Source organism: Triticum urartu, chromosome 7A (assembly GCF_056163025.1).
Source record: "Triticum urartu cultivar PI428250 chromosome 7A, HENAU_Tu73, whole genome shotgun sequence".
In the NCBI taxonomy this organism is placed as follows: domain Eukaryota; kingdom Viridiplantae; phylum Streptophyta; class Magnoliopsida; order Poales; family Poaceae; genus Triticum; species Triticum urartu.
The window spans coordinates 369,153,576-369,167,382 of record NC_141879.1 but is presented as its reverse complement, the minus strand read 5'-3'; the positions used below and the strand labels follow the sequence as shown (position 1 = coordinate 369,167,382).

Sequence of the window (13,807 nt, the reverse complement as noted above, 5' to 3'; positions counted from 1 at the left end):
TGCCTCAGCCCACGCTCTTTGCCGGCCTGGTCAGGACCGCAGCCTGCCTGTTCGTTGCCGCCTCAACCTGCTGGTCGGCGGGAACTCCAGCCGAGCATGGCAAGGCACGTGATGTCGGCGCCAGTAACTCGCCAGGCCTATGGTCCCCGACACCGGTGGCTCGTCCATTCCTGTGCCTGGAGCCGTCCGTCCGGAGGTATGCGCCCTTGGAGCCCACGCTCTTTGCCGGCCTGGTCAGGACCGCAGCCTGCCAGTTTGTTGCTGCCTCAACCCGCTGGTCGGCGGGAACTCCAGCCGAGCATGGCAAGGCACGTGACGTTGGCGCCAGGAACTCGCCAGGCCTATGGTCCCTGACACTGGTGGCTCGGCTATTTCCTGTGCCTGGAGCCGTTCGTCCGGAGGCATGCGCCCTCGTCCTTGGCTAGATTTTTTTTAGACAAACTCGCGAAACTTTTATTCAACCGTCACAATGTTTACAGAGACGAACAAAAGATCGTCGGGGTGGCCTAACTAAACATGGCGGCTGGTCCCCAACGTTAATGCATGCTTCGTGAGGTTGTGAGCCTCAATGTTCGAGGATTGAAATTCATGACTAAAAGAACAAGATGTGAAAAAACGAGTTCTATCCCTTATTTCATGTACCACTGCTCCATATGCTGCTGCCGTTCCTCCTTTGATCGCCTCCACCGCTGTCATGCAATCTGAGGCGATGATTGCTCCATATGCTGTTGTCGTTCCTCCTTTGATCGCCTCCACCGCTGTCATGCAATCTGAGGCGATGAAAACCTTCTGCTCGTACAAGTCCTCGGCAAGCGCCATCGCTTCCTTGGTAGCTAGAACTTCAAGCACCTCCAGGTCCTCTATGTTGTTGAAGACAACTGCCGAGGCCCCCAAATACACACCCAATGCATCGCGGCAAACGGCTCCCACAGCCCCCCTTCCACCAGCACGCGGCACAACCGCATCTACATTAATTTTAACATGATCATTCGGTGGTGGCTGCCAAGCAGTAGGGCGGACCCTTGGAGTTGTCGGTGACCTGTCAACAGGTTTCGGTATGTGCTTCAAATCAGCCAAGTAGCTAGTGACGAAACCATGAGTAGCGAATGGAGTTTTGTAAATTCCTTCATGGATTATCTTTCTCCTCGCTGCCCAAATCGCCCATAGTGTGACAATCATGGTAGTGAATTCCTCTTGAGGAAGCGATTCGCTCATCAGAAAGAGCCATCTCTTTGCATGTTCATCTCTCTACATACACATATGCTGCACCATATCCTCATTTGATAGAGCCCACACGCACCGGGCGTAGTTACAGTCAATAAGAGAATGGCGCCAGTTGTCATCTGCTCCACATAACGCACACACATGCGATGGTGACATGTTTCGACGATGCAACACATCACTGGTAGGAAGTGAGTGACGAGCCAGCCTCCATGTGAATATTTTCAGTTTTGAAGGAACTTGCAATCCCCAAATAGATGACCATCCTTTGGATTCTCCGCTGGACATATCCTCAGCCTCATCCAACCAGTCTTCCCTTCCCATCTTCATCTTATGGATCAATTTGTAAGCTGATTTTACTGAGAAACGTCCCCTCAGATCGCCCGACCATGCCCAAAAGTTGTCCACTTGTCTTGTACAGAGGGGAATCTTTAGGATTGCCTCCGCATCAGCGGGAACAAAGACTTGGCGTACTACCTCCTCTCTCCAGCATGCCATGGTTGGTTCGTCCTTGGCTAGGTGAGAGAAAGAGTCAGAAAACGGGGGGAAACAGATGTGATGAGAAGTTTATCCAATACCGGCCAAAACCTGGTGTAATCTTGAATACAGGTGCAAAATTTACGGACCAAAACGATCAACCAATCGTTAACCGGAACCCACTCGGTTTGTTTTTACGGGGGTGGATTTTACGGGTGTAATTGTGTAACACCCACAATGCGGCTACATCTCCCACGTGTCGGGGCACGACTTAGAGACATAGCCGCATGATAGATTAGTCACAAGTGGGGTAATCTTCACACAATCCCATGTACTGAATAAGAAAGGGATAAAGAGTTAGCTTACAATCGCCACTTCACACCAATAACAAGTTAAACATACATCATCCAGAATACAATCAAGGTTCGACTACAGAACCAAAATAAAAGGAAGACAACCCCAAGTGCTAGATCCCTGATCGTCTCAACTGGGCTCCACTATTGATCAATCGGAAAAGACACAAAACAACGATCAAGATCTTCATCAAGCTCCCACTTGAGCTTGGTTGCGTCACCTGTACTGGTATCGTCGGCACCTGCAACTGTTTGAAAGTATCCGTGAGTCACGAGGACTCAGCAATCTCACACCCGCGAGATCAAGACTATTTAAGCTTATGGGTAGGAAAGGGTAGTGAGGTGGAGCTGCAGCAAGCACTAGCATATATGGTGGCTAACATACGCAAAAGAGAGCGAGAAGAGAAGCAACGCAACGATCGAGAAGCTAGAAGTGATCCTAAAGCTACTTACGATCAAGCATAACACGAGACCGTGTTCACTTCCCGGACTCCGCCGAAAAGAGACCATCACGGCTACACACGCAGTTGATTCCTTTTAATTAAGTTAAGTGTCAAGTTCTCTACAACCGGATATTAACAAATTCCCATCTGCCACATAACCGCGGGCACGGCTCTCGAAAGTTTATACCCTACAGGGATGTCCCAACTTAGCCCATCACAAGCTCTCACGGTCAACCAAGGATATTCCTTCTCCCGGGAAGACCCGATCAGTCTCGGAATCCCGGTTACAAGACATTTCGACAATGGTAAAACAAGACTAGCAAAGCCGCCCGATGTGCCGACAATCCCGATAGGAGCTGCACATATCTGGTTCTCAGGGCAACACTGGATGAGACATCCTATGAGTAAAACCAACCCTCAAGTTTCCTCGAGGTGGCCCCGCAGTCTACTCAGTTCGGACCAACACTTAGAGAAGCACTGGCCTGGGGGGTTAAAATAAAGATGACCCTCGGGAGCGTGACTCCCAAGGGAAAAGTATAGGTGGTGGTGAGGCAAATGGTAAAACCAAGGTTGGGCCTTGCTGGAGGAGTTTTATTCAAAGCAAACTGTCAAGGGGTTCCCATAACACCAAACCGCGTAAGGAACGCAAAATCAAGGAACATAACACCGGTATGACGGAAACTAGGGCAGCAAGAGTGGAACAAAACACCAGGCATAAGGCCGAGCCTTCCACCCTTTACCAAGTATATAGATACATTAATTAAAAATAATAGATATTGTGATATCCCAACATATCCATGTTCCAACATGGAACAAACTTCATCTTCACCTGCAACTAACAATGCTATAAGAGGGGCTGAGCAAAAGGGTAACATAGCCAAACAATGGTTTGCTAGGAAGGTGGGTTAGAGGCTTGACATGGCAATATGGGAGGCATGATATAACAAGTGGTAGGTAGCGCGACATAGCGATAGAGCGAACAACTAGCAAGCAAAGATAGAAGTGATTTCGAGGGTATGATCATCTTTCCTGAGATCCCGCAAGGAAGAAGAACGAGTCCATGAAGAAGACAAACGGACGAGTGCAAGTTTTGAAAACATGATGATGCAATGCACATGATGACATGGCAAGATGCAACACGCAAGCGAATGACAAGGCAACAACAACGAATAACTGGAAGACACCTGGTGCATCGGACTCGGGGCGTCACAACAGTCCACCACTACGAGAGGATCTTGTCCCGAGATCTAGGATGGCACCGCAAGGAAACGGAAGAGGAAGAGAAGAGGTAAAACTAAGTTGCTTTTTTGACAAATGAGTGAAACCAAAGAACCTTGCAAGGTTGAACAGATTGAAAGAAAGAATACAACGAAGATGAACAAAGTTGAAAACACTCCGTTAGAAAAGAGGAACAAGGAACCTTACTAGAACCTTGTAGGTTGAAAGACATAAGAAAAGGGGTACAATGGACAAGAAGTACATACAAGCACTCCGGTTGAAACGAGATGTACAAGGAACGATAAAGATCAATTACGACAACACTCCGGTTGGAAAAGGAAGGCATAGAATATGAACTTGGCAAAATGAAAGCACTTGGATGAGACTCCGGTTAGAAGAGGAATGATAGACACCACACTCCGGTTAAAACAAGATAGAGAAGGAATAAGGATGATATAATTTGGATAGCACTCCGACTGTAAATGGAAGGAATAGAACATGAACTTGAGATGATGGGATGATACTTGATGAAATCAACAAGACACTGCCTCCGGAACTATTGAAAGAACGACACAAGGGGTAAGAAAGATTTCAGACAGCACTCCGGTTGAGAAGGGAGGTAAAACTTGATAAGATGAGAGAACTTGAATGAAGGACACGACACTCCGATTGAATGGATAAGCAAAAGGAGAGAACATGATCTTTGACAAAAAAAGATGATGGGTCGAAGACTGCAACATCACAATGACTTCGGAAGACAGAATAGAAGCTAGATCATTAGGGAAGAGAGAAAGTAGAAGAAAATGGTAACTTCTACCACCAATGAATTTGAAAGAAAATCTTTACAAAGAAGGCTTGAGCCGAGTTGTCGAAAAATCAACAACGAACACAATAATCTACTTGTGGGCTTATGAAAACATCTCAAACTTGAGGTGAAATTCTGCCACAAATGGAAACAAGATTGGATTGATATCAATAAGGAGACGAGAAACTTATTTCACTGGGAGGATAAATGAAGAACTTGGGTCATCTATAAGCACCATAAATAGCAACAATCCTTAGGGAAAGCTTTAGGTGAAATATAACCCAAGATAACTCCAATGAAGAGATTGATTGGTTGAAAGGATCTCTTGAACGAAGAGAAAATGATGGATTTAAATATCTCATTCCTAACAACTTGTAAATCATGAAACACAAAGGGAAATTGTCAAGAGTGACATAACATCACCTCAAAAGACAAGAGAGAAATAATTGCACTTCGGAATGCAAGATGAAGAATGCTTGAACTCCTCAAAACAAGACATGTGTTTAACACCATGTTTATTTTTGAGTATAGCTTGGCGGAACTTAACTTCGAGAGAAATCTTGAAGAACAATTGAAGAATGAAAAGAATCCTTGATGAGCCACCATATAGAGCCTCCATGAAGAACTCCGATAATAAAAGAATGATCAAACGAAAGAGAAGTTGAAAACACAAGGTGAATCCTTGAAATGATTTATATGAATCTTTGTGGTGATATAATTGAGCAATCTTGGAACTCCGGGAAAGTATGAAGCACTTGAACCGATAATTTACTCATCGTGAACAAACTCCGAAAGAATAAATTAAACACTTCAAGGAAATAAGAATAATAATTATGTTATGCGAATCCTTCATCAATTTAAATTGATGACAAGCAACAGATTTGGCATACAACTTATTCTCGTAGAAAGGATTAAGAGATATATAGCGCAAACTTGAGAAAGGTCTTCAACGAACCACCGGTAGGATTTGGAAAGCACGAATGCATTGATATGATAACGACAGAAGAGGAATGTTGGGCGAACCACCGTAAGAATTTAAAAGAACGGGCGAAGAAAACAAACACATCGCCAGGAGGAATTGGAAAATGAACGAGATACTTGAGAGAATTTAGGTACAAGTGAAACGAAGAGATCATAAACTGACTAGAGAATACTTGAGTGATGCACCGGTAAGATTTGGAGAATGAGAGCTGAAAGCTGAGAATGAGTAATGTTTGAAAAGATGGCCTTCGGAGAATCAAACTGAAAAGACTCCTGAATTGCTTCAGATGGGTGAAAAGAATTCTCACAATCAAAAACAATTATGAGAGGATGGCATCAAGCTAGAACCATGAATCTTCAAGAGAACATATATGATTTGGAGGAAAACTCTTCTTCAGTCTTCACAAACCCGAGAATGACGAAGAGAAACACCACCATGAATTTTTGAGACACTCCGAAATAATGTAGAATATAAAGGTTGAATCAACAATCAAAAGAGTTTGAAAGATCTTAGATAAAGATATATGACTGATGACAATTCATTCTTACGTCAAACTTTGAGAGAATTTGAGAATAACTCCGGGAAAATAAGAAGAGTCGGGTAAGATCCTGGGAAAAGACCCGCGGGTTAGGGCCCACTCAAAGAAACACCGTTGAAGAGATTGCTTGAAAAGATAGATTGCACCGGTTGAATTAAATGGCTTGAATGAGATAACAACCTCGGAATAGGTTGAACGAATGCAGAGTGGAAACACGAATCTTCGAGATATCTTCAGCACTCCAGAACAAAGAATAGCGAGAAGTGAATGATTAAGAGGTGCACCGGCATGAGAAAAAAATTTGAAACGAGGAAAAGATATGATCGACAAAGCTTGACTTGAATCCACCGGAGAAGAAAAAGAATGAAGAATGATGAACTTGAAGCTTCCTTAGTATCTTCGTGAGAATCACCGGATAAGAGCGTTGACGGAAAAGAATGGAGAGGCTTCACATCCATAAGATGGATACTTGATTAAGAAATCCGAGTCCTTGAAGAAACAAGGGGGTGGGTGGGCGGGAAAACAAAGACAACTTGGGCAGATGGAATGGATACCATCGAGAAAACCTAGAGTTGATCTTGCGGATGTTGAAAATGATCGGATCCACTAGAAGCGGAGCACACCGGTTGAGAAGAAATTGAGATGACAAACTCGATGATCAAGAAGGATTAGTATTCCCATAGAAATATGAGAACACCGTTTATAAAAGGTATGGAAACACTTGACATCGAAGCAACTCGAATACCACAAATAAAACAAAAACAAAGGATTTGGCTCGCAGAATAAGCCGGAACAAACATATGATAGAGATTTCGTCTAAAGTTTTCGTGGTGGGGCCCACACGGGCTCGATCGTATAGCACCATCATATACAAGGCAGTGCACATGACATACGAAGCGTCCCCGAGTCAGCATAGCCAAGGACTCTTTAAGACACAACAAGACCACTGTAAAACCAACCGTGGATAGGTGGACCACTAGACGTCGAACCCCAATTTCATATCATACACCCGTTGAAAAGATATCCTAAAAGCTACTTGAATTCCCACTAATAAACTCCCGAAACTTTCTGGTTATGCAATCAGGTGTTGGGGATACAGTGGAAGCATAATATCTCACCCAAACTAACAATACCTACATCCAGCTGTATCCATCCTTCAACACATAACCAAGAAACCTTCGGAAATCGTGTACCTCAACCTTCAAAAAGCATCCGTTATACGAGTTATGGCAATACTCCCAAACTCCCGCCCCAGTACTGGGTGGCGTCGAGGTTATCTCACCAACAGCTGCATAAAAGATATTTTCGATGTCAGCAAAACTCAGGTATTCCAGAACTGCAACGATAAAATTGTGACGACAACACCTCGGAGCTCAACTCCCCGGGACACTGCCACAACCCCTAAATGTTAGGAGGCACCAAGAACAATGTTCTTGTCACAAGAATATCAGAACGATTCCAAGATACCCGCGTGATCCTAAAAAAATTTCGTGAAATTTGAGGAGAGGAGAGTCAAAACTTCTACGTCAGGAGGCCTCACCAGAGCGACGAAGGGATTGAGGAGTAAAAAGAATCCTACTCTCCGATATATATAATCCTAAGACTCAATTTTTTTGTTCTAGACTCAAAAACGTCAGCGATTCGATCAAGCAGGGGGGTCCTAAGTTGGGGATGGCTCTGATACCAACTTGTAACACCCACAATGCGGCTATATCTCCCACGTGTCGGGGCACGACTTAGAGGCATAACCACATGGTAGATTAATCGCAAGTGGGGTAATCTTCACACAATCCCATGTACTGAATAAGAAAGGGATAAAGAGTTGGCTTACAATTGCCACTTCACACCAATAAAAAGTTAAACATACATAATCCAGAATACAATCAAGATCCGACTATGGAACCAAAATCAAAGAAAGATAACCCCAAGTGCTAGATCCTCGATCGACCCAACTGGGCTCCACTACTGATCAACTGGAAAAGACACAAAACAATGATCAAGATCTTCATCAAGCTCCCACTTGAGCTTGGTTGCGTCACCTGTACTGGTATCATCAGCACCTGCAACTGTTTGAAAGTATCCGTGAGTCACGAGGACTCAGCAATCTCACACCCGCGAGATCAAGACTATTTAAGCTTATGGGTAGGAAAGGGTAGTGAGGTGGAGCTGCAGCAAGCACTAGCATATATGGTGGCTACCATACGCAAAAGAGAGCGAGAAGAGAAGCAACGCAACGATCTATAAGCTAGAAGTGATCCCGAAGCTACTTACGTTCAAGCATAACACGAGACCGTGTTCACTTCCTGGACTCCGCCGAAAAGAGATCATCACGGCTACACACGCAATTGATTCCTTTTAATTAAGTTAAGTGTCAAGTTCTCTACAACCGGATATTAACAAATTCCCATCTGCCACATAACCGCGGGCACGGCTCTCGAAAGTTTATACCCTGCAGGGGTGTCCCAACTTAGTCGATCACAGGCTCTCAAGGTCAACGAAGGATATTCCTTCTCCCGGGAAGACCCGATCAGTCTCGGCATCCCGGTTACAAGACATTTCGACAATGGTAAAACAAGACCAGCAAAGCCGCCCGATGTGCCGACAATCCCGATAGGAGCTGCACATCTCGTTCTTAGGGCAACACCGGATGAGACATCCTACGAGTAAAGCCAACCCTCAAGTTTCCCCGAGGTGGCCCCGCAGTCTACTCAGTTCGGACCAACACTTAGAGAAGCACTGGCCCGAGGGGGGGGGTTAAAATAAAGATGACCCTCGGGAGCGCGAATCCCAAGGGAAAAGTATAGGTGGTGGTGAGGCAAATGGTAAAACCAAGCTTGGGCCTTACTGGAGGAGTTTTATTCAAAGCGAACTATCAAGGGGTTCCCATAACACCCAACCGTGTAAGGAACGCAAAATCAAGGAACATAACACCGGTATGACGGAAACTAGGGCGGCAAGAGTGGAACAAAACACCAGGCATAAGGCCGAGCCTTCCATCCTTTAGCAAGTATATAGATACATTAATTAAAAATAATAGATATTGTGATATCCCAACATATCCATGTTCCAACATGGAACAAACTTCATCTTCACCTGCAACTAACAACGCTACAAGAGGGGCTGAGGAAAAGCGGTAACATAGCCAAACAATGGTTTGCTAGAAAGGTGGGTTAGAGGCTTGACATGGCAATATGGGAGGCATGATATAATAAATGGTAGGTAGTGCGACATAGCGATAGAGCGAACAACTAGCAAGCAAAGATAGAAGTGATTTCGAGGGTATGATCATCTTGCCTGAGATCCCGCAAGGAAGAAGAACGAGTCCATGAAGAAGACAAACAGATGAATGCAAGTTTTGAAAACATGATGATGCAATGCACATGATGACATGGTAAGATGCACTACGCAAGCGAATGACAAGGCAACACCAGCGAATAACTGGAAAAAAACTGGCCCGTCGGACTCGGGGCATCACAATTGGCTCGAAAACAACGATCCAATCGGGGCCTTAGGACGTGCTTGGATCGAGTGTAATTCAACACGTCCGTATAGATTTTACAAGTGTATCTTGCCAGATGAGTGATTTCTGGCAAGAAATTATACAGACACGCAGAGGCGTGTATCTTTTACGGGCATATTCGAAAAAAATACGATAATCCAAACATGGCCTTATAATTTAAACCAATAAGGAGGATGCCCAACTCGTCTCCAGGATGCTCCCTTGATTTCCAGTGTTCGTGTCCATTGGATCCTGGTCAACCTGGTCTTTTTTGTTGTTGCTTGCCGTTGGATCTTGGTCAACATGGTCTTTTTTGTTGCTTGCCGTTAGATCGCCGCTGTTTTTTTTCGCGAATACGCAAGATGCATATCTTTGTATTGATAGAAGAAGATTACAAGCATGGGATTACAATGCTTACAAGGCCATGTGCGCACTAGGCATGGTGTACAAGCGAAGGAGCACAACAGATGGGGGTGTGCTCAGCCCCGCAACCGAAACTAGAGACTAAGCACCAGGGATAATGTTTTGTAGTCCGGTGGCGCCCGCCTTGGCCCTTAGGCGCGCCTCGTCCTTGATGGTATCGAAGGTGAAGGTGATTGATGGTGTCGCTCTGTCAAAAATGCAAGCGTTGCGGTGCTTCCAAATCCACGAAGCTGAGAGGATGATGAGGGAGGATAGACCCTTGCGCATGGAAGCAGGCACGAGGTCGAGAGAGGATTTCCACCAGAGCTGGAATGGCGTGTTAGGAACGGGGAGGCCGATGGGCACACGTGCCCAACCGAGGATCTCGTGCCAAATTTGGCGAGAGAAAGAGCATCCGGCAAGGAGATGGTGCATGGTCTCCTCTTGATCGCAAAGGGCGCATGCATCATCATGGGGCAGTCCGCAGCATGCCAGGCGCTCCGTGGTCCATTAGCGGTCTTGCATGGCCAGCCATAAGAAAAACTTGACGCGGAGGGGAGCCCAAGGTCGCCAAGTGAGCCGCCAGAAAGGGTCTTCACAAGCTCCAATGAATAGAGCCTTGTAGCAGGAACTTGCAGTGTATGTAGCGGAAGAAGTCCATCACCAACGTAGCATGTCCGATTCGCTGGAGAGATTAGTGTGCCGCACCAGGTGCCATAGCTCGACGTACTGCACCATGGCCGCCGGCCCAAGCGCGCCTCGGATATCCTGCACCCAAGAGCGCTGGTGTAGGCCATCACGCACGCAACGCTCCTTCCGAAGACGCCTTGGGACGAGAGCGAGAACGAGTGGGGCGATCTCGGCCACGGACCTGCCAACGATCCAGTGGTCGGTCCAAAACCTACATGTATCTCCAGCACCAAGCTGCCAAGTTGTGGAGGCTCTGAAAATTGCACTCGCGTCCGCGTCATGGGGGATGTGAAGGTAGCTCCAAGGGCGAGAAGCGTCGGTACGTTGCAGACATAGCCAACGAACACGGAGAGAGACGTCTGTACGATGAATATATTGGATGCCTAGGCCACCGAGAGAGATGGGCCGGCATACACGCCACCAGTTGACGAGGCACTGACCACTGCTGGCCTTGTTTGATCCTGCCCAAAGAAATCCTTGGATGATCTGGTTCACCTTCTTGATGGCAACACTATTGAAGGCAATGGCATCGAGGAAGTGCGTGGGGATGACACTTATGACATGGCGCACAAGGGATAGGCGGTCTCCCTTGGATAGCATAGATGCCCGCCATGTGGAGAGCTTGCGTCCAAGTTTGTCGATGATTGGTTGCAAGCTCGTCGAAGAGGCCTTGCGGACTGAGAGGGGCAGCCCGAGGTAGGTGATGGGGAAGTGAGCAACGGGGCACTGCATCTCCGCGGCGATCGTAGCAATGTGGTCATCGATGCATTGGATAGAGTGGCCGAACACTTGTCGAAGTTGGTTTGCATCCCAGAAGCGAGGCCAAAGACATGAAGGAGCCTGTGAACCATGGCGAGGTCGTGGGAGTCCGGGTGGCAGAAGATGACCACGTCGTCAGTATAAAGGGACATGCTCAAAGCCGCATGACAGGTGGTCAAGCGACGAAGGAGGCCTAGCTCGACCGCACGTAGCAACATGGAGTTCAACACGTCGATGACCAGGGTGAAGAGCATGGGTGAGACCGGGTCGCCTTGTCGAAGGCCATGAGCGTGGTCGATCGGAGGCCCTGGGTGGCCGTTGATGAGAACTCTCGTGGAGGCCGTGGAAAGCAGCATGGAGATCCACTCGCGCCATCGTGGGCCAAACCCAAGGAGATGTAGAAGCTGGAGAAGGAAGGGCCAAGACACGCAGTCGAATGCTCTAGCAATGTCCAACTTGAGAAGCATGCACAGTGCCTTTAGGTTGTGCAAGAGGCGAGCCGTCTGCTGCACCAGGAGGTAGTTGTCATGGATACACCGTCCCGCAATAAACGCACTTTGGTTGGTGGAGACCATGGTGTTCAGCCGTGGAGCAAGACGGAGGGAGAGAAGCTTCGCAACCAGCTTGGCGAAGATGTGTATTAGACTGATGGGTCTATAGTCAAAGAGGGAGTGCGCATCTGCACTTGGGGAGCAGCATAAGAAGGGCCTCATTGAGCTTTTGCAGGCCTCTACCATTCATCGCATAGAACTTGTCGAATGCCGCGAGAAAGTCAAGCTTGATCGTGTCCCAACAGGCAACCAAGAACTCAGAGGTGAAACCATCGGGGCCAGGCGCCTTCCCAGTCGGCAGACTCTTGACAGCGTTCCAAATCTCCTCTTCGGTGAATGGCGCGTCAAGCGTGAGTAGGTCAAACTGTGGCACCCGAAGGGCATGAAGATCAAGCGTGATGTCGCAATTGGAAGTGCTGCCAAGGACGCCGGAGAAGTGGACAAAGGCGGCCTCGGTCATCTCATCATGGTCAGTGATAGTTTGGGTGCCGACACACAAACTCGTCATGAGGTTTCTTTGCTTGCGATGAGCGGCGTGCACTTTGAGGTAGGAGACCGCCGCGTCATCGCTCCGAAGCCAGGAGAGGCGCACCCGTTGCCTCGCGATAGATCGCTCGAGGGAGGCAAGGCCAAGGTAGGATGCCTTGAGCTTCTGACGAAGCCAGGTTTCGAGGAGAGATAACGGCCGCAATCTTGAGCAGTGTCAAGTCTTGCAATGAGCTCGCGGGACACCTTAAGCTGTAAGGACACGTGGTCGATCGAGCGCACACTCCAGCTTTGAAGCTTCCTGGCAGCCGCCTTAAGACGTGTCATGATCCGTCGGAAGGGATCGGCGTCAGGCGGAGTAGAGACCTAGGCCTCAGAGACCACTTGGTGAAAACCATCCAACTTCAACCAAAATCTCTCGAAGTGGAAACGCCGTGCTCCCAGAGAGCGGGCCATGTAGTCAACTAAGAGTGGGCAGTGGTCAGAGGCCGTGGAGGAGAGGCAATGGAGTAGGCAATGTGGGTGGGCGATCTCCCATCCAGAGGTGCAAAGGATGCGGTCGTTGCGGACAAGCGTCGGGGCGTCGCGCTCATTGGACCAAGTATATCGTCGGCCGTGCATATAGAGATCATGAAGCTCCACGTCGGCGATGAAGCGCCTAAATCTGTTCATGGTGCGATGGTTGATGTTCGAGTTGTTCTTCTCCGAGGCCGAAGTGATCATGTTAAAATCTCCACCAATAAGCCATGGACCGATGTGGGATTCACGCACGTTGTGCAACTCAGCAAGGAACTCAAGTTTGGCGTCATCATCTTGTGGCCCGTACACCCCAGTGAGCCACCAATGACCATCGCCGGCCAGGGAAGAGACCAAGGCCGTAACGTGGTGCTCGCTGATGAGGGGATTGGAGAGAGTGATGGTAGAGCGTTGACAAGCAAGGAGGATGCCACCGCATGTGCCAGCTGCGGGGAGGAAGAAGTAGTCCTCGAAGGACGGACCGAGCATGTCCAAGACAATGGCGTCGGAGACATGAGCGAGCTTTGTCTCTTGAAGACACACGATGGTAGGCGCGACAGCAGAGATCACGCTGCGGACGGCCGTGCGTTTAGCGCCGGAGTTAAGACCATGGACATTCCAAAAAACTATTTTGAGGTTATAATCCATAGGAAGGGGGGCACGTTAGAGATGTCGCAAAGGCAGCCAACTATGCTTCAATGAGCTGCCCCGGGGTAGAAGGCAGCGAGGTGGGGAGTTGCCACCCGAAGAAATCAGCGAATGCTTGCAACACATCTAAAGCCAGCGGCTACTCGAAGAGCAGAGCGTATTTGCCAAGCACCTCGTCGGAGATTGGCGCATCGTCACTTGAGATGAGGCCGAGACGGC

At 47.8% G+C, this 13,807-nt stretch overlaps 1 protein-coding gene across 1 annotated transcript; it reads right to left on the bottom strand.

Annotated features, from left to right (window-relative positions):
* Positions 1 to 12,790: 12,790 nt before the first annotated feature.
* On the bottom strand, positions 12,791 to 13,588 carry LOC147959628 (uncharacterized). The gene has a single exon (XM_087532786.1). It carries the CDS (start codon positions 13,586 to 13,588, stop codon positions 12,791 to 12,793), a length of 798 nt encoding a protein of 265 aa, XP_087388912.1.
* Positions 13,589 to 13,807: the final 219 nt, after the last annotated feature.

Coding starts and splice junctions, on each gene's coding strand:
- LOC147959628 (XM_087532786.1), bottom strand. CDS start 13,588: ATGGATTATAACCTCAAAATAGTTTTTTGGAATGTCCATGGTCTTAAC.